The 25,873-nt window shown below is 42.4% G+C and overlaps 1 protein-coding gene across 4 annotated transcripts in view; it reads right to left on the bottom strand.

The window, feature by feature from the left end:
- Positions 1-25,873, bottom strand: part of LOC122539454 (chondroitin sulfate N-acetylgalactosaminyltransferase 1-like) — a 192,387-nt gene that overhangs the window by 54,560 nt on the left and 111,954 nt on the right. For all 4 annotated transcript variants that reach the window (XM_043674305.1, XM_043674306.1, XM_043674308.1 and 1 more), the window contains one exon: positions 4,168-4,384. In XM_043674305.1, coding sequence (XP_043530240.1) covers positions 4,168-4,384 — 217 coding nt within the window. The remainder of the gene's footprint in view (positions 1-4,167; positions 4,385-25,873) is intronic.

Below are 25,873 nucleotides of genomic sequence, written 5' to 3'. Positions count from 1 at the left end.
CGCTATTTATTTCCCACATTCTATATCCTTCATGTCCTTCTTCACAGTAAACACTGATGCAAAATATTCATTTAGTATCTTCTCCATGACCTGCGGTTCCACATGTAGGAGTAAGGGGCAAAAGTGAGGACTGCAGATGCTGGAAATCAGAGTCTAGATTAGAGTGGTGCTGGAAATGCAGAGCGGGTCAAGCAGCATCCGAGGAGCAGGAAAATCAACTTTTCAGGCAAAAACCCTTCATCAGGACCTATTTTCTCTTTAATTACCGTTTTGTCCTTAATGTATTTGTAGAGTCCCTTGGAATTCCTCTTAACCCTATTTGCCAAAGTTATCTCATGTCCCCTTTTTGCGCTCCTGATTTCCCTCTTAAGTATACTCCTGCTGCTTTCATACTCTTGGGATTCATTTGATCTCTCCTATCCATACCTGACATATGCTTCCTTCTTTTTCTTGACCAAAACCTCAATTTCTCTAGCCATCCAGTATTCACTACACCTACCAGCCCTTCTGTTCATCCTAATGGGAATATACTGTCTCTAGACTCTCATTCTCTCATTTCTGAAGGCTTCCCATTTTCCAGCCGTCCGTTTACCTGCAAACATCTGCCCCCAATCAATTTGTGAAAACTCTTGCCTAATATCGTCAAAACTGGTCTTCTTCTAATTTAGAACTTTAACTTTTAGATCCGGTCTATCCCTTTCCATCACTATTTAAAACAAATAGAATTATGGTCACTGGTCCCAAAGTGCTCCCCCACTGACAACTCAGTCACCTGCCCTGCTTTATTTCCGAAGAGTAGGTCAAGTTTTGCCCCTTAGCTAATAGGTACACCCACATATTGAATCAGTAAATTTTCTTGTACACACTCAAATTCCTCTCCATCTAAACTCATAACACTCTGGCAGTTCCAGTCTTGCACTTTTACCACTAAGCAACCATAACATCCAATGACCAATAATACTGTCACTCAAGATTGCCTCCATTTGCAGAATCGGCCAGATGTTGAACTGCAATGATGAAAAGAACTGTCAGTGTTCACTGTTGCTTCATGTGAAACTTACAGCAATTCGGGTTTCCATACATCTATGGAGTTAAATGTGGATTTTTAAAACAAAATCCATGGGATGAGGGTGTTATTGGCTAGGCCAGCATTTATTGCCATCCTTAATTGCCCAGAGGGCAGTTAAGAGTCAACCACATTGCTGTAGGTCTGGAGTCACATCCTCGGCCAGACAAGGTAAGGACAACAGTTTCCTTCCCTATGGATATTAGTGACCCAGTTGCTTTTTTCTGACAATGTGTTGATGGTCGTCATTACTTCACTGTTGACTAGAAAATCCAGCTACTCCCTTGGGATATGCAGAAGTTGTTGTCCAGAATTCTCCACAGAAGGTACTTAAAATCACTTAATTTGATGCATACTTGTACTTTTTACACTATTAGATTCTGAAAAATAACAGCCTTGAAAACCTATGTTTTGTTCAATGAGGCATTACTGGGTTTCTAATGGCTTATTAAGTCATAATTATGAAACAATCTCTCTGGCTCTGAAAAACTAATTTTAAGTTTATCATATGTTAAAATTCTCCATTATGTTAAAATGCTTCTCCATCATGATTTTATTCTTTTTAAATGTTTGCTTACAATATTTCAGCTCCTAACTTAGTACCATATGTATGTCTCAATCTTTATTTCCTTTTTTGTAACATAATTAAAACAGCAAGGATCATCAATGTTTTCTCCTTCCTGGTTTTCTGTCTGTAGGAAGCTGTTGATGTGATGACCTGCTTATGCCTGATGATATTTCTGCTAGCCATCAAAAGGCGATCAGAAAAGTTGAAACCCAGGTGAGAGACATCGTCAGACTTCACCAGCTTTCCTGTGTAAGTGCCTTCACTTCACTGTTGACTGGAAAGTCTAAGCCACTTTCTGCTGCAAGTTGAGCCCATTTTTTGAACTTGACCCCCACCAGTATTTCATCAGATAATACTGTAAACTTGTGAAAGTCACCAGCATATAAAATAGATACTATAATTTCATACACACTGTTTCAATTGTCCCAGAAGCCCATTAACTTCTGCCTGAAGTCAGGACCAAGCATAAGTTGCCAAAGCGATGTATTAAATAATTATCATATGATACAATAATACTGTGAACAGGCAGAGCAATATTCACAGTAAATCATATTCGACCTTGACTAGCCAGTTTCATGAACAAAAGACATTCAAATGTGACACTGAGACTCTTGTCAGAGGTTGGGCAGCTTTTCTGTTTGAGTATTCTACTTATGCTGACTGAGAAGGTAACAATGTTCACGTTATGTCTGTCCCTCTCAATATACCTTCTCAAAATCATCATGGACTTTTTTCGTTTGGCAAGCTAGTTGATTGGAAAACCAGCAATTTGACCTCTGCCTTGCTCTAAGCTCTCCTGGCCAATGGGTCTCTAAAGCAGACAGTGCTGTTTGTGGTTGTCCAGTAAATAGCTCCTTCTGCCCTTAAATGAATTGAGACTTGCTGACACAATAGGGTTTCATTGTGAAGTTTCAGTAGGTAATAGATCTGTCCATTCCTAGTTGCATGTCCCCCCATTAAGAGGGATTCCGCCATTGCAAAGTGCAGAATGAGTAAAATCTCAACAAAAAGAAAGATTAGCATTTACATAACACCTTTCACAGCTGCAGGGTAGCCCAAAATGCTCCAATTAATTAGGTAATTTTAAATATGCATTCACTGTTACAATAAAGGGTATATAAAATATATCTATTAATTTCAGTTTAGAATTTGGAATGCAAAATAGGAGCAGATGCTGTTGGTTACTTCTATGAATGGTTTTCTTTTCTCTAGAAATAAAAACACTGTTCTTTCAAAACAGTGACTGAGCCGAGCATTATTATACGGCATGTGACTGCAGATCCCAGTGGTGTCAATGAAAAGGTGTTTATACTGTTACGCTTATGACAAGTAGGTTAACCACATAAGGCTTTGTTTTCAGTTCAGAAAAATCTAGGATGAGAATTTTTTGTAAATCAGTTTAGAAGACATTAAGTTTGGAAGCAGCTTTAGTTTCTCCATTAGGAGGGGTGAAGGGCAGTTCAAGGAGCAGTCACCACAGAGGAAATGTTTAATTTCTAAAACCTTCAAAGCAAGAAATCTGGTTAGAAATCTTCAGGTTATTAGAACTGACAATGTTTAAGCTCTCAGATTTGTGAAAAGTTCATGTTGGCAGAATTGCAAAGAACTTCTTAAACTTGTCTTCACATTACACAGGAAAGAATTTTAAGAAGTCAATTAAATAGAAATATAAACAGTATAAACACCTTTCCATTGACACCACAGAGATCTGCATTCACATGCACTAAAAGATCCAGATCTTGGCTGAGGGATAAACATTCTCAGAAAATGAGTGGCAAAATTCCTGCTGGTACAATTGCAACATTTAAGAGGCATTTGGATGGGTATATGAATCGGAAGGGTTTGGAGGGATATGGACCAGGTGTTGGCAGGTGGGGGACTAGATTGGATTGGGATATCTGGTCGGCATGGACGGGTTGGACTGAAGGGTCTTTTTCCATGCTGTACATCTCTATGACTCTATGACCTCTAAAAGAGTGCTCTGGGTTCTTTCATATCCACTGTGCAGGCCAGTGACTGTGCCACAACATCAGAAAAACCAGCAAGGTGCCTTAAAAGACAGGGCAACACCCAAAGTTTATAAAAACTTGAAAGTTAAGTCTAAGGCTAATTAGAGGAGATAAGATTTGTACAAGACTTGCTTTCGCCTTTTTGGGTAACTCTGGATACAGTGTAGTATTTGGCTATGAGAGTGACTGGCTCCTTTAAGGATATGACCTTCAATGCGCAGTATCCAAACCAAAGCACAAACAGGTGAACATCTGAACACATTAGGATTTTATACGCCCTGGAAACTATTTCTGGAGAATCAGCTCAATGCTCTTACCATTGCAATTTCCATTAAATCACAAAGTAGGAGCATACATGAGGGAAAAATTAACCATTGCGCTCAGAATAATACTAACCTTTCTTTGTTAGACACACATTCTAGAGATGGGGGGGGGCGTCTGGATGTGCAAACCACTTCTATAATTTGAATGGATTTCAACCAAAAATACCTTAGCAATTAATGATTACAAACTTAATAGTCTACCTGAAATTGTGCATGAATTGTCGAAATTTATCAGCTCTTTTCGCCAGAGGCACTATGATATTAATCAGCATGTTGGATGTATCCACTTTTGCTTTCTTCACTTTCATGATGGGGCCAAAGGGACGAAATAAAACTAGGCGTTTGAACTCATGGGCTTGGTCTCCTTTGAAAGTCAGCTCATACAAAGTGCCTTTATCTTTCTCAGTGCGATAAATACCTGCAGAAAAGACAAGAATTTGAAAATAGCGTGTCAGCAATGGGACTCAATAGAGGAAAGTGCACAGCAATCCTACAGAAAAAGATTTGTTGGACTATCAACTCCAACAATGAGTACTGATCACTACCACCATTTCCAATGGTGGGGGAGCCCAGCAAAAGGGGGCATAACCTCAAACTTAGACATAGGTTATTCAGAGTTAACACTACAAAACAATTCTCCACACTAATGCCAATGGAAATCCCAATTCTTGCTTCCCCCAAAAAAGCTGGGAGGCCTACTGATCAATTGGAAATTTCAATGGAATTTTTATAATGGGTAAAGATAATAAGAATTGGAGAACCAACATGGTCAGATTGTCATGTGTTTTACCCCAAGGTGATCCAATAATCTATCTATTTCAACACCAAGACTACTTTATGCTGGAAGATGATGCTGGAGAAGTAATAATGAGGAACAAGGATATGGCTGAGGAACTGAGTAAGTACTTTGCGTCAGTCTTCATGGTGGAAGACACGAGTAAGATCCCAAAAATTCAACAGTTGAGGTGCAGAGATGAATACGGTGACCATCACCAAGGAGAAGGTACTAGAAAAGCTGAAAAGTCTGAAAGTGGATAAATCATCTGGACCAGGTGGGTTACACCCTACAGCGCTGAAGGAGATGGCTGAAGTGATAGAGGAGGCTTTAATAGTGATCTTTCAGGTATCATTGGAGTCACAGAGGGTCTCAGAGGACTGGAAAATTGCTAGTGTAAACCCTCATCCCTCCCAGTTTAAGAAGGGAGTAAGGCAAAAGACAGGCAATTATGGGCCGATTAGCCTGACCTCAATCGTTGGTAAGACTTTGGAGTTCATTGTGAAGGAAGAGATTTCTGAATACTTGGAAGTACATGGTAAAATAGGGAAAAGTCAGCATGGCTTAATCAAGGGGAGGTCATGCCTGACAAATCTGTTAGAATTCTTTGAGGAGGTAATGATCAGGTAGGACGGCAATCCTAACCCTTTGGTTGCCGTGGGTGGCACGGTGGCACAGTGGTTAGCACTGCTGCTTCACAGCGCCAGAGACCCAGGTTCGGTTCCCGCTTCAGGCGACTGACTGACTGTGTGGAGTTTGCACATTCTCTCCGTGTCTGCGTGGGTTTCCTCTGGGTGCTCCGGTTTCCTCCCACAGTCCAAATATGTGCAGGTTAGGTGAATTGGCCAAGCTAAATTGCCCGTAGTGTTAGGTGAAGGGGTTAATGTAGGTGAGTGGGTTGCACTTCGGCGGGTCGGTGTGGACTTGTTGGGCCGAAGGGCCTGTTTCCACACTGTAACTAATCTAGACCAAGGAGAGCCAATGGATGTTACCCAGCTCGACTTCCAGAAGGCCTTTGATAAGGTGCCGCACAGGAGGCTGCTGAGTATGTTAAGAACCATGGTGTTAGAGGCAAGGTACTAGCATGGATAGAAGATTAGCTCTCTGGCAGAAGGCAGAGCGCGGGGATAAAAGGGACCGCCTCAGGATAGAACCCAGTGACTGGTCGTGTTCTACAAGGGTCAGTGTTGGGACCACAACTTTTCACTTTATACAGTAATGATCTGGATGAAGGAACTGAGGACATTCTGACTAAGTTTGCAGATGACATAAAGATAGGCGGAGAGGCAAGTAATATTGAGGAAGCAAGGGGGTTGCAGAAAGATTTAGGTTAAGAGAGTGGGCAAAGAAGTGGCAGATGAAATACAACGTTGGAAGTGAGTGGTAATGCACTTTGGTCGGAAGAATAAAGGCATGGACTATTTTCTAAATGGGGAAAAAATTCAGAAATCTGAAGTGCAGGTTTCTCTTAAGGTAAACTTGCAGGTTAAGTCAGTAGTTAGGAAAGCAAATGCAATTAGATTAGATTCCCTACAGTGTGGAAACAGGCCCTTCAGCCCAACAAGTCCACACCGACCCTCTGAAGAGCAACCCACTCAGACCCATTCCCCTCTGACTAATGCACCTAACACTATGGCAATTTAGCATGGCCAATTCACCTAACCTGCACATCTTTGGACTGTGGGTGGAAACCGGACCACCCGGAGGAAACCCACACAGACGCTGGGAGAATGTGCAAAGTCCACACGGACAGTTGCCCGAGGCAAGGATTGAACCCGGGTCCCTGGTGCAACAGTACTAACCACTGAGCCACCGTGCCGCCCTAAATGTTGTCATTCATCTTGAGAGGACTAGGATATATTAGTAGGCATGTACTACTGAAGTTTTAAAAGGCTCTGGTCCAACTATTGGGAGTAATTTTGGGCCCCATACCTCAGGAAGGATGTTCAGGTCCTGTAACGGGTCTAGAGGAGGTTCCAGAGAATAATCTCAGGAATGAAAGGCTTAACAGATGAGGAACACTTGAGGACTCTGGACTATACTCAATGGAGTTTTAAAGGATGAGGAGAGGATCTGATTTAAATTTTCAAAATACTGTAAAGCCTAAACAGAATGGACATTGGGAAGCTGTTTCCATTGGCAAGAGAGACAAAGACCTGAGGACAAAGTCTTAGAGTAAAGGGAAGATCTTCTAAATTGGAGATAAGGAGAAACTTCTTCAGCCAGAAAGTGATGAATCTGTGAAATTCATTGCCACAAAAGGATGTAGAGGCCAGGTCACTGAGTATATGTACAACAGAGATAGATAAGTTCTTCATTGGATCAAAGGTTATGGGGGAAAAGTGGAAAAATGGGGTTGAGAAACCCTTCAGCCATGATTGAATGGCAGAGCAAACACAATGGGCTGAATGGCCTAATTTCTGCTCCTGTGTCTTATGGTCTTATTCAACATCTAGATACACAGACGCTGCCTCAGCTCATCAGCTCATTCTCATCCACGTCTTTGCTATTCCAATGCTCTCTTCACTGAACCCTCGTTATCCTCCTGACCTGAAGTTGTGCTCATCCAAATCTCGTCGAGCCTTTTCCTAATTTGCACCAACCTCATTCATCTCCAAGACTGCTGCCTCATGCTGGCTCTCAGCCTCCATAACATTGCCCCTCCCTTTCTCTGTAAACTTCTCTAAACTCACAAGACTTTAATCTCCAAGTTGCTCTATGTCATTGGTGACCATACTTTGAACTGCCTTGGCTCTAACTGCTGGAATTCCCTTCCCTCATCTCTTCCCTCATATCCACCTTTAAGATGCTCTTCCTTAAAGTCTAGCCATCTGACTGAACATGTGATCATCTCACAGAATCACAAAGGTCTTACAGTGCAGGAGGAGGTCCATAGGGCCTGCCTTGGCTTACAAAGTTAGCGTCATCATGTGGTGCCAATCCCCTGCTTTTTCCCCATATCTTTGCACATTATTTTTATCCAATGCTCTCTTGAAGGCTTCTATTGAACACCACCCCCCAACCCCTCCACATTTCCAGGTAGTGCACTCCTTACCCAAAGCACTCCTTACTTGCTGAGTGCAACATTTTCCTCACTTCACCTCTACTTCTTTTGCAGATCACTTTAACTCTATGCCCTCTTGTTCTTGTTCCTTTTATCTACTCTATCCAACACACTCATAATTTTGAAAATCTCAATCAGTTCTCTTCGTCTTCTCTCTGAGGAGAACAGTCCTAACTTCTTCAAACTATCCTCATAACTGAAACTCCAAACCCCCGAACCAACTTGTAAACCTTCTGCGACTCAGTGTCAAAAATGATTTTTATTGGTAGTGCTCTTGTTAAACACTTGGAGACATGTTGCTTTGTTCGTGGGCGGCACGGTGGCACAGTGGTTAGCACTGCTGCCTCACAGCGCCAGAGACCCGGGTTCAATTCCCGCCTCAGGCGACTGACTGTGTGGAGTTTGCACGTTCTCCCCGTGTCTGCGTGGGTTTCCTCCGGGTGGTCCGGTTTCCTCCCACAGTCCAAAGATGTGCAGGTCAGGTGAATTGGCCATGCTAAATTGCCCGTAGTGTTAGGTAAGGGGTAAATGTAGGGGTATGGGTGGGTTGCGCTTCGGCGGGGTGGTGTGGACTTGTTGGGCCGAAGGGCCTGTCTCCACACTAAGTAATCTAATCTAATAAATGCAGGATCGGTTATATGAATGTTTACTGTTATTGCAGATGGAGTTAAGGTACAGAACAGCTATGATTTGAGTGATTATATCCTGCTCCTTATGGCACTCAGCATGGACTACTCCTGATGAAGGGCTTTTGCCCGAAACGTCGATTTTCCTGCTCCTCAGATGCTGCCTGACCTGCTGTACTTTTCCAGCACCACTCTAATCTAGACTCTGGTTTCTAGCATCTGCAGTCCTTGTTTTTACCTATGGACTACTCAAGACAGACAGTCACAAACAAACATAGTCTCTCCTCCCATTCAAGAGACAGCAATAAATTATAATCACCTTTAGACTTGGTGTCATTCTGCATCAGAAACGCATCAGCCTCTCTGAACTACATGATAACTTTCAGTACAATTGAGAAATATTTGACAAGGCACCCAGACAGAAAGATTGATTATAGTGGCCATTTCCCTGTGGTCACAAGTAATGGAAAAACACATCACAGTGTAGTGCTAATCATGAACTGAACCATAATATTACTTGATCGAAATCAAGGGCAAATGTTGAAACCAGGAGAAGAACTTTCCATCAGGTTTCTTTTCTAAAATGGTAGGAGTCAGAAATCTGCAGTCATTCATAAATTAATGTGTGATTTCCAAATGCCAATGTGTTTGAAAACTAGAATATCAGCTTCCATCTGAATACTGGAAAGAATCAAGAAATGACAACAGGGAAACAAGGGATGCAGTCAAAACTCAAACAAAGCAACATAAATCAATGTCAGAGAGTAAAATCATTAACCTCTCAGTCTCAGCATGAAGGGACAACACATATTTGGATGCAACATTTGTGGCATTACATTTAACATGAACTTCCCACAGCTTGGGAGTGGAGACTTTACATTCTGATCCTTCAGAAACTGTATCCCTTCCCATAACACTACCAGCTCTATCGGGTTTCATTATATAGACATAGCCTCTTACAAACCAGACTTATGGATACAAACTGATAATGCACACACTGCAGGAGGCTGTCCAGCTGCCACCAATTTATATATTGCCTGCATTACTGCAACTCAGAGTTTGACCTTTCATGTTAATCCTCCATTGTTGTTGAACCCTGATGGGCTAGGCTACCATGAGATTCTGATCGGGTTGTCTAAAGACTGCTCCCTTAGACTGTACCATCTCCATGCTTAATGTCCTTCCTCAAAGTCCCTGCTTTATTGAGAGTGAGCATTGTCTGACACTAAGAAGTTTTAATAAACAATTTTATTTCCACATTGATATATCATACTAATTTTTACAGCGCATGTTCTTTCTCTCTGTGGAGACTCTGTAGCATGTGATTGCAGCATCTTCTTAAACATGATGTCATGAGTATATTCTTCGTAGACTGCAATATGAACTCATTAGTTAAGAACAGCCGCAGGCCATTTGACTCCTCAAGCCTGCTTCAATATTCAAACAGCATCAGAGTTCATTTGATTATGGCCTCAACTGCATTTTCCTGCCATAATCCAGACACCTTTTCTCTCCCTTGTTATGATGCGGAGGTGTTGGTGTTGGACTCGGGTGGGCAAAGTCAGAAGTCATATGACAGCAGATTATAGTCCGACAAGTTAGCACTGCTGCCTCACAGCACCAGGGACCCAGGTTCAATTCCTGCCTCGGGCAACTGTCTGTGTGGAGTTTGCACATTCTCCCCGTGTCTGCGTGGGCTTCCTCCGGGTGCTCTGGTTTCCTCCCACAATCCAAAGATGTGCAGGTTAGGTGAACTGGCCATGCTAAATTGCCTGTAGTGTTAGGTGCATTAGTCAGGGGTAAATGGAGGGGAATGGGTCTGGGTAGGTTGCTCTTCGAAGGGTCGGTATGGACTTGTTGGGCCGAAGGGCCTGTTTCCACATTGTAGGGAATCTAATCTAATCAAAACATTTATTTGAAATCACAAGCTTTCAGAGCATTGCTCCTTCATCTGGTTGCTTCACCTGGTCCTTTCATGTCAGGTCACTTCACCTGATGAAGGAGCGGTGCTCCTAAGGCTTTTGAGTTCAAATAAATCTGTTGGACTATAACCTGGTGTCATGTGACTTCTGACTCTCTCCCTTGTTCGTGAAGATTCTATTCCTTGTAAATATTCAGTGATCTTGCCCGCACCAATCTCTGGAAAAGACAGTTCCACAGAATTACGACCCTCAGAAAAATATTCTCTCATCTTCATCTTTTAAATGGTGCTCCCTAGGTTCGAGTCTCTCCTACTTGGGAAGACCATTCTTCCAGCTCCATTCTGTCAAATCCCTCATAAATACAACACAAAGTTCTTTGAAGTTTTTTTATTTTTAATAGTTAATTGCCAACATCGTATCAATCATGAGATCAGATGTACCATGCAACATGGGTAATACATTTATCAGAAGAGGTCTTCAATCTGTGTATGGACTGGATAAATCTAATGGCATCTAATGCTCTGGAGAATACAGCACCAGAATATGTCAGGGATAGGTTTTTTTTTGAGCAGAATGATGAGGACTAGAGAACAGGCTATTTCATATCTACAGTTATGCAATAAAAATGCATTATTAACAATCTTGTAGTAAAAGAATCTTTAGGGATAAGTGACCATACTCATAGAACTTTGACCAAATAGCCTTTTCACTGAGGAATATACAATAAATCTCAGAATTATAGATTCAAGGGACAAGGGAGAATGAGGACTTGAAGGAAATCAAAATTAGTAAGAATAATGTATGGAACTGAAAGAAGAGAAAACTGTGAGTCCAAAGTTCTAGAGATTCTGGAATGGGAATGATAGGGAAAATGCTGAAATTGGTTATAAAGAATGGACGAGGAGAAAGTGAGGACTGCATATGCTGGAGATCAGAGCTGAAAATGTGTTGCTGGAAAAGCGCAGCAGGTCAGGCAGCATCCAAGGAACAGGAGAATCGACGTTTCGGGCATAAGCCCTTCTTCAGGAAAGCCCTTCAAGGGCTTATGCCCGAAATGTCGATTCTCCTGCTCCTCGGATGCTGCCTGGCCTGCTGTGTTTTTCCAGCACCATATTTTTCAACTCTGTACTCCAGCATCTGCAATCCTCACTTTCTCTGGGGCATGTGGGATCTGTACAAGCTGGATGGGTTGCATCTGAACCGGAATGGGTCTAATGTCCTTGCTGGGAGCTTTGCCTGTGTTGTGGGGGAGGTTTTCAATCCATTTGGTGGGGAGACGGGGCACAGGGTACTTGCAAAGATCCAATCAGATATAAAGGAATACCAGGACTGTCCAGCAGGGGGAGAAGACATGAGATGTTATTGCACATGGAAGGTTCAGAAAGCTAAACTGTATTTACTTTAATACAAGGAGCATAACTGGCATGGCAAACGAACTTAGAGCATTGATCACCTCGTGGGAATATGATATTGTTGCAATCACTAAGACGTGGTTGAAGGAAAGGCAGGACTGGCAGCTCAACATTTCAGGGTGTAAAAGCTTCGGGCACAATGGGTGAGGGGGGCGGTATGATGTGAGCGAGATGGGGCACAGCAATAGTGCCAGAGGAAACCATCACTGCAGTAATGAGGAAGGATGTTCTCGAAGACTCTTCAAAAGCAGATCATCTGGGTAGAGGTTATACAAATTAAAAAATGCAATTACTTTGCTGGGATTACACTGCAGACCTCCCAGCAGCCAGGAGGAGATAGAAGAACAGATATACAGGTATAGGCAAATCACAAAAGGTGAGAAAAACACAGGCTTATAGCAGTTGAGGATTTCATCTTTGCTAACAATAACTAGGATCCTCTTAGTGTGAAATTATTAGACAGGGCGTAATTTTTAAAAGTAAGTCCAAGAGAGCATTTCGTCTCAGTATGTAGAAAGTCCAATTGGAGATGGGATAGTGCTGGATCTAATCCTAGAATGAAACCAGTCAAATGGTTGAAGTGGTGGTGGATGAGCATTCTGGGGACAGTAACCATAACTCTAAGTTTCAAAGTCATTATGGAAGGGATAAAGATAGTGTATAAGGGGAGTGTCTAAATTGGGGGAAAGCCAATTTCAATATCATTAGACAGGATCTGGCAAACAAACTGAGAACAGCTACCTGCAGGTAAGTCTACATTTGAAAAGTGGTAGTCTTTTAAAAGTAGTATAGTGAGAATTCAGGGCTAGCATGCTTCTCTAAGAGTAAAAGGGCAAGTCCAGGGAACCCTAGATGTCAAGGATATCAAGAGTTCGATAAAGAAAAAGAAGGAAGCATTTGTCAGGTACAACACATTAAAAACAGGGGAGGCCGTTCAAAAGGAAAAAGAGTGCAAGGGTTTGATTAGATTCCCTACAGTGTGGAAACAGGCCTTTCGGCCCAACCAGTCCACACTGACCCTCCGAAAAGTAACCCACCCAGACCCATTTCGCTCTGACTAATGCACCTAACACTATGGGCAATTTACCTGGCCTGCACAATTTTGGACTGTGGGAGAAAACCGGAGCAAACCCACGCAGACACGAGAACGTGCAAACTCCACACAGACAGTCACCTGAGGCTGGAATCAAACCTGGGACCCTGGCGTTGTGAAGTAGCAGTGCTAACCACTGAGCCACTGTGTCAGTTTGTTTAAGAAATAAATTAGGACAACAAACAGGGACCACCAAATATCAATGTCTGATAAGATAAAGGAAAACCCTGAGGTGTTTTATAAGTAAATTAAAAGTAAGAGGATTATCAGGGTAAGAGTGGGGCCTATTAGAGACCAAAGGGACAACCTGTGCAAAATCCAGAATATCTGGGTGAGGTCTTAAAAATTATATTTCTCATCTATATTTACAAAGGAGAAAAACATTTGAGAAAGTGTTTCAGTTGGAACGGTAAGGTTCTAGAACATGGTTTGTTAACAAGAAGCGTGGGAATGTTATAAAGGGCATATAGATGAGATGTATCCAGGCCGCTATCAAGGAAGGGAGGAGATGGCTAGGGCCCTGGTGGAGACTTTGCTGGCCACGGGTGAAGTCCTGGGGGCTGGATGGTAGCTAATGTGGTTCCTTTGCTCAAAAAGGGCGGTATGGATAGGCCAGGTAATTACAAACAGAAATTGGATTTATCAGGGATAGTCAGTGTACATTAGTTAGAGGGAAATCTTGCCTGACTAATTTAATAAAGTTTTGAGAAGGTGACTAAATATATTGATGAGGACTGTGCAGTTGACGTGGTTCACATGCACATCAGAAAGGCCTTTGACAATGCCCCACATGGAAGTCTGGTCCAAATGTTAAGAGCCTGTGGGATCTAAGGCAAACTGGATCTAAAATTGTCTTGTAAATAAGAGACCAAGGGTGATGGTGGAGGGTAGTTTTTCTGATTGAAAGTGGGTGACCAGTGGTGTACCACAGGAATTGGTGCTAAGACCCCTGCTATTTGTTACATACGTTATTGACTTGGATGTGAATATAGAAGGTATAATTAGTAAAGGTACAGATTGGTCAAAACTTTGTAGTGTTTTTTGTAGTGAGGAGGATGATCTCAGGCACCAGACTGATATTGATCAGAAGATAAATTGGAAAGAGCAACAGCAAATGAAGTTTAATTCTGATAAGTGCAAGATGTTGCAATTCGGCAGGTCTAACAAGGGAACGATATACACAATGAATGGTAGATCCCTAGGGAGTACTGAGAAACAAAGGGACCTTGGTGTACAAGTCCATAGATCCTTGGTGTACAAGACTGAATGTGTCAGTACATGTAGACAGGATGATGAAGGCAGCTTATGCGATGTTTGCCTTCATTAGCTAGGACATTGAATATAGGAGTAAGGAAGCCGTGTTGCAACTTTATAAAATATTGGTTAGGCCGCAGATGGAATATTGTCTGCAGCTGAGGTCGCCACATGATCAGAGGGATATGATTACCTTGGAGAGGGTGCAGAGGAGATTCGCTAGGATGTTGCCTTGGATGAAAAGTCTCAGTTATGAGGAGAGACTGGATAGATTGGGTTGGTTTTCCTTGGAGCAGAGGAGGCTAAAATGTATACAAAATTAAGAAAGGCACAGATAGGATAGATGATGAGAATCTTTTCCCCGTGACAGACGTATCTAAGATCAGAGGGCGTAAGTTTAAGGTGAGCAGAAAGCATTTCAGAGGTGATCTGAGAGAAGTCTTTTCTCACCCATCCACTGCTGTTGAATGTGCTGTCAGAGAGAGTGGTAGAGGCAGAAGTAGATGAGTACTTCAAAGTACTTAAAGGATGCTGCCAGGGTTGGAGGATTTGAGCTAAATGAAGAGGCTGAATAGACTGGGGTTATTTTCTCTGGAGTGTCAGAGGCTGAAGGGTGACATTATATAGGTTTATAAAATCTTGAGGAACATGGATTTGGAGGATTTGAGCTAAATGAAGAGGCTGAATAGACTGGCGTTATTTTCTCTGGAGGCTGAAGGGTGACATTATATAGGTTTATAAAATCTTGAGGAACATGGATAGAGAGTCCAAAACTAGAAGGCATAGCTTGAAGGTGAGAGGGCAAAGATTTAAAAGGGACCTAAGGGGCAACTTTTCATGCAGAGAGTGGTGCATGTATGGAATGAGCTGCCAGAGAAAGTGGTGGAGGCTGGTACAATTACAACATTTAAAAGGCATCTGCATGGGTACATGAATAAGAAGGTTTTAGAGGAATATGGGCCAAATACTGGCAAATCAAACTAGATTAATTTAGGATATCTGGTCGCCATAGACGAGTTGGACTGAAGCGTCTATTTCCATGCTGTACAGCTCTATGATTCTATGACTCTAAAATGCGAGGGCATTGCTGGTTATGGACCAAGTGCAGATAAATGGGATTCGTGTAATCTGGTGGCAGAGACATGGTGGCTGAAGGGCCTGTTTCCATGTTGTATGACTTTATGACTAAGTAATAAATGAGATTGTGGACATAACACATTTGGATTTTCAGAAGGTTTTTACAAAGACCATATATTTTTATTTTTTATTTTATTAGACTGCATGCTAGAAAAAGGAACATACTGCATTAAATCAAGGAGACTGTGTTTTAGTTTTAAAAACAAGTTCAATGGAGCACATTGTGAATTGTGTATACAATATTGCCCCTTCCCACTGCAGTGACAGCAGAGGCAGACAGAACAGAATCAATGAGTTCTAAACTGAGGGACTATTGTAAATAATGTTTGCCTGGAATGGAGGGTACTAGCTATGAAGAGAGGTTGAGTAGATTGGGATTATTTTCATCAGAAAGATGGAAGTTGAGGGATGACCTGACTGAGGTCTATAAAACCATGAGAGCCTTAGATAGGGTGGATAGCAAGAAGTATTTTTGCAGAGTGGAGGACTCACTTACTAGAGGTCAAGAGTTAAAAGTGAGAGGAGAAAAGTTTAGGAGAGATATGCGTGGAAAGTTCTTTATGCAGAGGGTGGTGAGTGCCTGGAATGCATTGCCAGGTTAGGTGGTAGAGGCGGGCATGATACTGTCAATTAAGATGTATCTGGACAGGTAAATAAATGGGCAGAGATTAGAGGGACACAGGCCCTTGGGAAATAGGTAGCAGGTTTAGATAATGGGTCTGCATCAGCACAGGCTTGGAGGGCTGAAGGGCTTGTTCCTGTGCTATAATTTTCTTTGTTCTAATGTTTTGATTGGCTCCTGATTGGTGACCTCAGTTGGTGTGAGGGCAGTGCAACAGACATACTTAGCCAACAAAGAGAAAGAATCACAAATCTCTGTTTCATGCTCCTGTGTGGAGATGTGCCAGAAAGTTGCCCTTAACAGCTAACTCATTTCTGCTCACCTATCTCTGTGAGCTGCCTTCCCTGCAAATTCCCTGTCAGAGGAGGAATAAAAACCCTTAATTGACATTGGAAGGACAAACCCTCAACCAGTGAAGGAAAGGCTGAACATCAGTGTGCAACCAATCTCGTGTCAACATCAAAGAACTGAAAAGAAACAAAAAAAAACTCGAATTGGGTTCTGGATTGGTGCTATTGAACTGTGTTTCCTTGATTTTTGTTTCCTTTCTGCACCCTTTAAATTCACGTCTTGTCTGTTTTGTGTCTGTACATGAAGGAGGGAATTTAAGAAAAGATAGAATTTGTTATGGAACTAACAATTCATATTTTCTTTTTTCCATTTGTTAAAGACATTTCTCCTCCACCACCCTTCCACAACAAATAGTTGTTTTTTGTTAAATACACCAACATGATGTGATGGGAATTTAAGAAAAGATAGAATTTGTTATTTTTCTTTTCATATTTTCTTTTTTCCATTTGTTAAAGACATTTCTCCTCCACCACCCTTCCACAACAAATAGTTGTTTTTTGTTAAATACACCAACATGATGTGATGTTTATTTTTAAAAAACAGAGCACAGTCAGGTAAATTGGCAATACTATTTGATTCAATTGAATTTTTCACATCTGGGATGACTCTGGATTTTCAAACAAAATGCCTCAGTGGGTTTTGATGCTTATGAATCAATAAATTAAATTTTAAATAAATTCATACATTTTTATTGATAATTGATCAAACACTAACACAGTGAGCTGATGAGTAAAATTGAATAAAACGGAATAGGAAGTCATGTATTGCATGGATTAAAAACTGGTCAATGTGCAGGGAACAGACAATATGAATAAAGGGTTATTCTTGAGTTGGCAAGCTGTGATTGATAGATGCCCGCAAGGATCAGTACCTAAGCCATATGTTCTCAATACATATAAATGTTTTCAATGTGAAGACTAAATATAACATTCCCAAGTTTGTAGATAATAAAACTCAGTGCAAATGTATGCTGTGAGAAAGATGCAAATTAGCTTCAAGAGAACTAAAACAAATGGAGTGAGTGGGCAGAAACATGATAGATGGAAAATAATGTGGAAAAATGTAAGGGACAGATGTGCACAGTGTTTCTTAAATGGCGGAAAGTTACGAAGTGTAAATACAAAAGGGACCGGATGTCTCTCATCAATAAGTCACTAAAAGCCAACATGCAGCTGCAGTAAGCAATTAGGAAGGCTAATGTTTGCCTTTATTGCAAGAAGATTTGAGTGCAAGAATAATGTAGCCTTCATTTTATTGTAGTATTGTTCAAAAGCAACAAGATTTGGACAAAATCCAGGCTTCGGCTAAAAAGTGTCAACAAACATTCACACCACACCAATGCCAGGCAATGACCATATCCAATAAGAGACAGTTTAACCACAGCTCCCTTGAGATTCAATGGCATTACTATCATTGAATTCCCCCAGTAACAATATCCTGGTGATTACCAGCTGACGCCAAGGCACAGTGGGGAAAGATCACCGTCTAAGGTCTTCCTGCTGAAGTTAAATGGGAGTCCATTCTGGTCACCACATTACCAGACAGGTGTGGATGCTTTGGAGAGAGTGCAGAGGAAGCTTACCAGAACTTTGCCTGGTATGAAGGGTGCTAGCTATGAAGACAGGTTGAGTAGAAAGGCAGAGGTTGAGGGGGGACCTAACTGAGGTCTACAAAATCATGAGAGGTATAGACAGGGTGGATCGCAAGAAGCTTTTTCCCAGAGTGGGGGATTCAATTACTAGGGGTCATGAGTTCAAAGTGAGAGGGGAAAAGTTTAAGGGAAATATAAATGGAAAGTTTTTACACAGAGAGTGGTGGGTGCCTGGACTGCGTTGCCAGTGAAGGTGGCAGAGGTGGGCATGCTAGCATCATTTAAGATGTATCGAGAGAGATACATGAATGGGCAGGCATCAGAGGGATACAGATCCTTAGAAAATAGGCAACAGGTTTAGATAGAGGATCTGGTTGGCACAGGCTTGGAGGGCCATAAGTCCTGTACCTGTGAGGTATTTTTCTTTGTTCTTTGTTCAAGTTCCCCTCAGAGCCCCTCACTATCCTGACTTGGAAACGTATTGATGTGCATTCACTGCCACTTGGTCAAAATCCTGGAACTCCCTCCTAAATGACATTGTGGCTGTACAGCACATGGACTTTGGCAATCAAGAAGGCAGCTCACCACCACCTTCTCAGGGAAACCAGGGATGGGCAATAAATGCTGGCCAGCCTACAACATCCACGTCTCATGAATGGATAAAATAAACACCTTGATTAAACTTTACCTGGAGTATTGAATGCAATTGCGGTCCCCTTACCTTCGAAAGGGTACTATTGTCAGAAGTGCAGTAAAAGTTCACTAGATTTATTTCCAGGATGGCAAAACTATCTTACGAAAACAGTTTGGAGAAACTGGGCCTGGATTAGATTAGATTAGATTAGATTAGATTAGATTAGATTAGATTATCCACAGTGTGGAAACAGGCCATTTGGCCCAACAAGTCCACACCGATCTTCCGAAGAGTAACCCACCCAGACCCATTTCCCTCTGACTAATGCACCTAACCCTATGGGCAATTTAGCATGGCCAATTCACCTGACCAGCACATCTTTGGATTCTCTCAAGTTCTGAAGAATGAGAAGTGATCTCATTGAAACCTACAAAATTCTTAAGAGTGATAGACAGGGTAGATGCAGGGAGAAAGTGAGGACAGCAGGTAAGACTCTTGGTTGGGGAGTCAAGAATGAGGAGACATGATTTCTAAACAAAGGGGGAAGCCATTAGACTACAACGAGGAGAAGTGTTTTGATAAAAGGCTGTGAACCTTTGGAATTCTCCACCGCAGTAACATTGTCATCCCAGAGATGGAGAACTGAGCAGCAATAACTTAAAAGGTGGTAAACACTGGCCAAAAGCTCCACCTCATTTGTGAAATTTCCATAGGTGCTTAGGTTGACGAAAACATCACTGCACCATAAGTGAGGTAAGTATCATGATGGACTCTAATGAATGCAATGGGGGTGGATTGATTGATATGGATATCGGATGGGAAGTGGGTCGAAGTACAGCAGCCACTCTTTTTTTTTAAGCTGTAATATGTTGGTTACCCACACAGTGCTGCACATTAATGGTGTTGGTGTACATACTGTGACCACTGTCATGGTGGAACATCGCTGAAGGTACAGAGCCATAGCTTCAAGTAGTCTGGGGAAGGTCTGCAGTATAGTCCCAATGAAGAGTTGCCCAAAAAATAAACTCTCCTGCTCCTCGGATGCTGCCTGACCTGCTGTGTTTTTCCAGCACCACACTCTTGACTCTAATCTCCAGCATCTGCAGTCCTCACTTCCGCGCTCCGGACAGAGTGTGTCACACCATCATGGCATGTTGTGCTCACACAATTGGAACACGTAATAACCTTATTTGATAGATGCTGAGGAGTGGGCCTCTCACCAATGACACTACATAAGTGATATGAACTCCCCTTCAGCCTAATAGGCACTGAAGATGAAAAACCACAACACCTAATTGCAATCTTCCCGGTGAGCAATTGTGTGTTTAATTTTGAAAAATCAGACAATTCAGGAAACAAAAGATAGAGTTTGTTGGATTATTGGAGTTTCATTACAGCGCTGGATGAAGAGCAGAGAGGCATTTAACTGAAGGGATATAGCACACCCACTTGAGGGAGGTTGTAATTACAGGGTGACAAGTTTACATAGGCAGTTTCTATTGTAAGGTGAAATCAGTAATAGGAAACCATTGTCAGAATACTGTGACAAAAACATGCTAAGATTTCATACATAAGGTTATTAATGCACAACAGATAGATAGATATATTGTAAATAGTGTGCTAATTTATCTTAGACATCACATCTACTTATACGTGCAAAACATTTAAAAATTAAACATGTTGAACCAGTTACTGTGCATTTTTCATAAGCTGTTAGTGATGATTATCCGCCCACCATTCCCCAGCTTGTTCTTTGTCTGAATCCTAACCAGCACCTTGCTCTTCTCCAGTTTCCCAGAACAATATAAATAAAACAAGAAACATTACTGGCTCATCTGTTTACTGCTGGGAAGTGAGGTATAAGGTCATAGTCAGGAGAAAGAGGAGATGAAGGGAAGGGAAACAATTGAGAAGACACTGAGGGCTGGGGGTGGAGGGGAGGGCCGGGTGGAGAGACACATGCTATTGAGGAGATGAGACTTGGGGCTGGAGGAAGGAAGAAAATGTACAAAGGAACAGAGTGAAAAGAAAGATGCAAGGCAAGAGGATAGTGCAAAGGGAATGTGGGGAAAGGGGCAATAAGGGTGTGGCAAGGAAGGCTATCAGACACAAGGAGAACACTGATGCCACAATAAAAAGTAACTTGTGTTACATGCAGCAATTTTTCTGCATCACACTCGCTGTAGCAGTCCACACCCACACGCCCCGCCAAAAGTGAAAGGGAGGTGAGAAAGGAAAAGGAGGAAAACAGAAAAGTGTGAAGATGATCAGGAAATGGGAGGGGGTGTGGAAAGAGAGAAGCAGCAGGAGATGTGCTGACAGAAAAACAGCAACATTAATGTAGACAAGTTTAACCTATGAATAAAACTCTGTCTCATGTCTTCATCCCACACATAATAATATACATGCCTCTCACGCACAATTTTACAATAAAAGACAAATTGCGGCAATATGCAGATCACATGGCATCTATGGAAGGAGGAACAGAATAAATAGACAGAGTTTTCATCCTGAAGTAAACATGTGTTTGTAGACAGATGCAGAGATAATTTTTTTTAGCTCCAGTAAGAATGCCAGTATGAACACAAGGACTCGGAACAGGAGTAGACTGTATGGCTTGGCGAGCTTGCTCTATCCTTCAATATGACCACGGCTGATCTTACGCTGCCTTGACCACTCCTGATATCCTTTGATTCCTCAAGATCCCAAAAATCTGTCAACCTCAGCCTTACATCAACAAGAGAGTATCACAATCCTCAGGGCAGGGGTCACAAATATTCTCAATCCTTTACAGTTATGTAATTTCTTATCCTGAGACTGTGGGGTCATACTCTTCATTCATTTCAACAAGCTCTCAAAGCTGTACCCAACTAAGTTCCATCACATCTCATTCTTCTAAGCTCCGGAGAATGTAGCCCCGACTTAAGCAGACTCTTGTCTTGGCCCCGCCTCTGATCTCTTTCCAGAATGGGGGAGAAAATCAATAGAATTGGTGAATGAGATACACTGATCTCATTTGCCTTGTATTCTTCAAACATGGAAGACCAACATTACAAGTACATTTATTACCAAGTATTTACTGTGAATTTTTTAATAACATCATAAGGAATAGGAACAGGAGTAGGCTGATTGGTCCCTCAAGATTCACTATCCTCTGGTTGAAGAAATTCCTCCTCATCTCAGTTCTAAAGGGTTACCCCTCCACACTGAGGCTGTACCGTCAAGTCCTAATTTCTCCTACTAGTGGAAAGATCTACTCTATGTCCACTCAATTCAGGACTGTCAGGTTTCTCTAAGCTTCAATCAGAAACCCCCTCATCCTTCTAAACTCCATTCAGTACAGACACAGATTTCTCAACCTCTCCTCATATGACAAGCCCTTCATCCCTGGGATCATTCTTGTAAACCTTCTGTGGACTGTCTCCAAATTCAGCACATTCTTCCCTAAGCATGGGACCCAAAGTTGCTCACAATATTCTAAATGTGATCTGGCCAGAGCCTTATGCAGCCTCAGCAGTACGCCTCTGCTCTTGTACACTAGCCCCCTGGAAAGGAATGCTAACATTGCATTTGTCTTCCCAACTGCGAACTGAACCTGCATGTTAACCTTAAGAGAATTCTGAACTCGGACTCCCAAGTCCTTTTGTGCTTCAGATTTTGGAAGTCTGTCCCCATTTAGAAAATAGTCTATACCTCAATTCTTCCTACCAAAGATTATAACCTCACACACTCCCACATTGTATTGCACCTGCAACTTCCTTGCCCACTCTCCCACATTGTAAATGTCCTTTTGCAGTCTCCCACTTCGTTAACACTAACTGTACATCCATCCATCTTTGTCTCGTCTGCAAACTTAGCAACAATGCCCTCTGTTCCTTTATCCAGATTGTTAATGTACAATGTGAATAATTGTGGTGTCAACACAAAATCCTGCAAAACTACACTTGTCACTGGCTGTCACCTTGAAAACATTCTCTTTATACCCACTCTCTGCCTTCTGCCAGTCAGCAAATCCTCTATCAAAGCTTGTAGCTTGCCCCTAACAATATAGGCTCTTATTTTCTGTAACAGTCTCCTGTGCAGTATCTTATCAAATGCCTTCCAGAAATCCAAATAGATCACCTACACCGGCTCTCCATTTTCTAACTTGCATGTTAAGTCCTCAAAGAATTCCATCAGATGTGTCAATTGAAATTACATCTTTCCTGAAAGACAAAGGGAACCAAAACTGCTAGAAAGTACCCTGGGTGTGATCTCATCAACATCTTGTACAGTTGCAAGACTTCCCTACTCTATACTCCAACCCTCTTGAAGTAAGAACCAACATTTCTTTAGCTTTCCTGATTACCTGCCCCCATGTGCTAGCTTTCTGTGTTTTGTGCCTGAATGCCCTAGTCCCTTTGTTCAGCTTTCTTCAGTTTTCCCCATTGAAATGCTATTGTGTTCTTTTGCCCTCCCTTCCAAAATGAACAACTTCACATTTGTCCACATTATACTCCATTTGCCAATTTTTCATCCACTAGTAAGTGGATAGCTCTCTATGAACGGTTTGTATCACTCTTACAACCTGCCTTTCCACCTATTTTTGTTTTGTTTGCAAACGTGGTGAGAGTACAGTCGCTTCCTTCCACCAAGTCATTCATCTGTATTGTTAACAGTTGCAGTCCCAGCAATGATCCCTCTGAAACTCCACTGTTTACAGGTTGCCAACCTGAAAAAGAATCCTTCTCCCCGCTCACTGTGTCCTGCCCAGGAGCTAATTCTCTCTGCATGCCAAGAAAATACCTCCAACATCGTGGGCTCTTAGCTTATGACCTTCACTTTTTGTGAGGTACCTTGTCAAGTATCTTTTGGACTGTTTTAACCTGCTGTTCTCCATGCAGTGGCAGAGCCCAACTCTGATGATGGGGTTATTGGTCACCCAGACCCACATGCGTTTTTTGGTTCTTCCAGCTGCAGAAACATTCAACCACCACCACCACCCTACCCTACCCTACCCTACCCCCCTCCCCCCACCCTCCCCACCTCCCAACCCCATTGCCCTTGATAGAAAGGGTCTCACAGAGGTGGTGTAAATGGCTTCCTCCAGTTTCCTACCACAGCCAATTCCAGTTTCCTAACCCAGAGATTAGTCCTGGTATTGGGATTGGGATCCCGGAACTAATGTTCAGCCTGATATTTACAGTCATAGAGTCATACAGATGTACAGCACAGAAACAGACCCTTCAGATCAACTCATCTATGATGAACAGATATCCCACACCAATCTAGTGCCACCTGCCAGCACCCAGCCCATATCCCTCCAAACCCTTCCTAATTATTTACCCATCCAGATTCCTTTCAAATGTTGCAATTGTACTAGCCTCCCACCACTTCCTCTGGCAGCCTATTTCACGCACACACCACGCTCTGCATGAAAAAGTTGCACCTTTAGTCTCTTTTATATCTTACCCCTCTCACCCTAAACCTTTGCCCTTTAGTTCTGGACTCCCCCACCCCAGGGAAAAGACTGTGTCTATTTATTCTATCCATGCCCCTCATGATTTTACAAACCTCTATAAGGTCACCCTCAGTCTCTGACGCTCCAGGGAAAACAGTCCCAGCCTACTCAACCTCTCCCTGTAGCTCAAATCCACCTAGATTAGATTAGATTAGATTACTTACAGTGTGGAAACAGGCTCTTCAGCCCAACAAGTCCACACCGACCCTCCGAAGCGCAACCCACCCAGACCCATTCCCCTACATTTACCCCTTCACCTAACACTACAAGCAATTTACCATGGCCAATTCACCTAACCTGCACATTTTTGGACTGTGGGAGGAAACTGGAGCACCCGGAGGAAACCCACACAGACACGGGGAGAATGTGCAAACTCCACACAGACCTTCGCCTGAGGCTGGAATTGAACCCGGGTCTCTGGTACTGTGAGGCAGCAGTGCTAACCACTGTGCCACAGTGCTGCCCAACCCTGGCAACATCCTTGTAAATCTTTTCCGAACCCTTTCAAGTTTCACAACATCCTTCCAATATTGCAAGCAATATTCCAAAAGAGGACTAACCAATGTCCTGTACAGCCACAACAGGACCTCCCAACTCCTGTACTCAATATTCTGACCAATAAAGGAAAACATACCAAACATCTTCTTTACTATCCTATCTACCCGCGACTCCACTTTCAAGGAGCTATGAACCTACACTCCAAGGTCTCTTTGTTCAGCAACACTCCCAAGAACCTTACCATGAAGTGTATAAGTCCTGCTCAGATTTGCTTTCCCAAAATGCAGCACCTCGCATTTATCTAAATTAAACTCCATCTGCCACTTCTCAGCCGACTGGCCCATCTGATCAAGATCTCGCTGTAATTTGAGGTATCTTTCTTCGCTGTCCACTACAACTCCAATTTTGGAGTCATCTGCAAGCTTACTAACTATACCTCCAATGTTCATGTCCAAATCATTTATTTAAATGATGAAAAGTAGTGGACCCATCATCAACCTTTGTGACACTCCACTGGTCACAGACCTCCAGTCTAAAAAACATCCCTCCACAACCACCAACTCTGTCTTCTACCTTTGAGTCAGGTCTGCATCCAAATGGCTGGTTTTCCCTGTAATCCATGAGATCTAGCCTTGCTAACCAGTCTCCCACGGGGAACCTTGTCGAACACCTTAATGAAGTCCATATAGATCACAATCACTGCTTTGCCATCACTAATCCTCTTTGTTACCTCTTCAAAAAACTCAATCAAGTTTGTGAGACACGATTTCCCACGCACAAAGCCATGTTGACTATCCCTAATCAGTCCTTGCCTTTCCAAATACGTGTATATCCTGTCCCTCAGGATTACCTCCAACAACTTACCCACCACCGACGTCAGGCTCACTGGTCTATAGTTGTCTTTACCACCTTTCTTAAATAGTGGCACCACGTTAAAGCTTCCCACCTAGTTCTCAGGTACACCTGATCAGATCCTAGGGATTTATCCACTTTTATGCGATGCATGACATCCAGCACTTCCTCCTCTGCAATATGGACATTTTTCAAGATTTCACCATCTGTTTCCCTACATTCTATATCTTCCAAGTCCTTCTCCACAGTAAACACTGAAGCAAAATACTTGCTTAGTATCTGCTCCCATTTCCTGTGGCTCCACACAAAGGCCGCCTTGCTGATCTTTGAGGGGTCCTATTCTCTCCCTAGTTACCCTTTTGTCCCTAATGTATTTGTAAAATGCCCTTTGGATTCTCCTTAACTCTATTTGCCAAAGTACTAACTTGGATTGAAAGTTGGTTGGCTGATAGGAAACAAAGAGTAGTGATAAACGGCTCCATTTCGGAATGGCAGGCAGTGACCAGTGGGGTACCGCAGGGATCAGTACTGGGACCGCAGCTTTTTACAATATATGGTAATGATATAGAAGATGGT

Source organism: Chiloscyllium plagiosum, chromosome 32 (assembly GCF_004010195.1).
Source record: "Chiloscyllium plagiosum isolate BGI_BamShark_2017 chromosome 32, ASM401019v2, whole genome shotgun sequence".
NCBI classification, from domain to species: domain Eukaryota; kingdom Metazoa; phylum Chordata; class Chondrichthyes; order Orectolobiformes; family Hemiscylliidae; genus Chiloscyllium; species Chiloscyllium plagiosum.
Note: the sequence above shows the minus strand (reverse complement) of the source record. Positions and strands in the feature narration are given on the sequence as shown.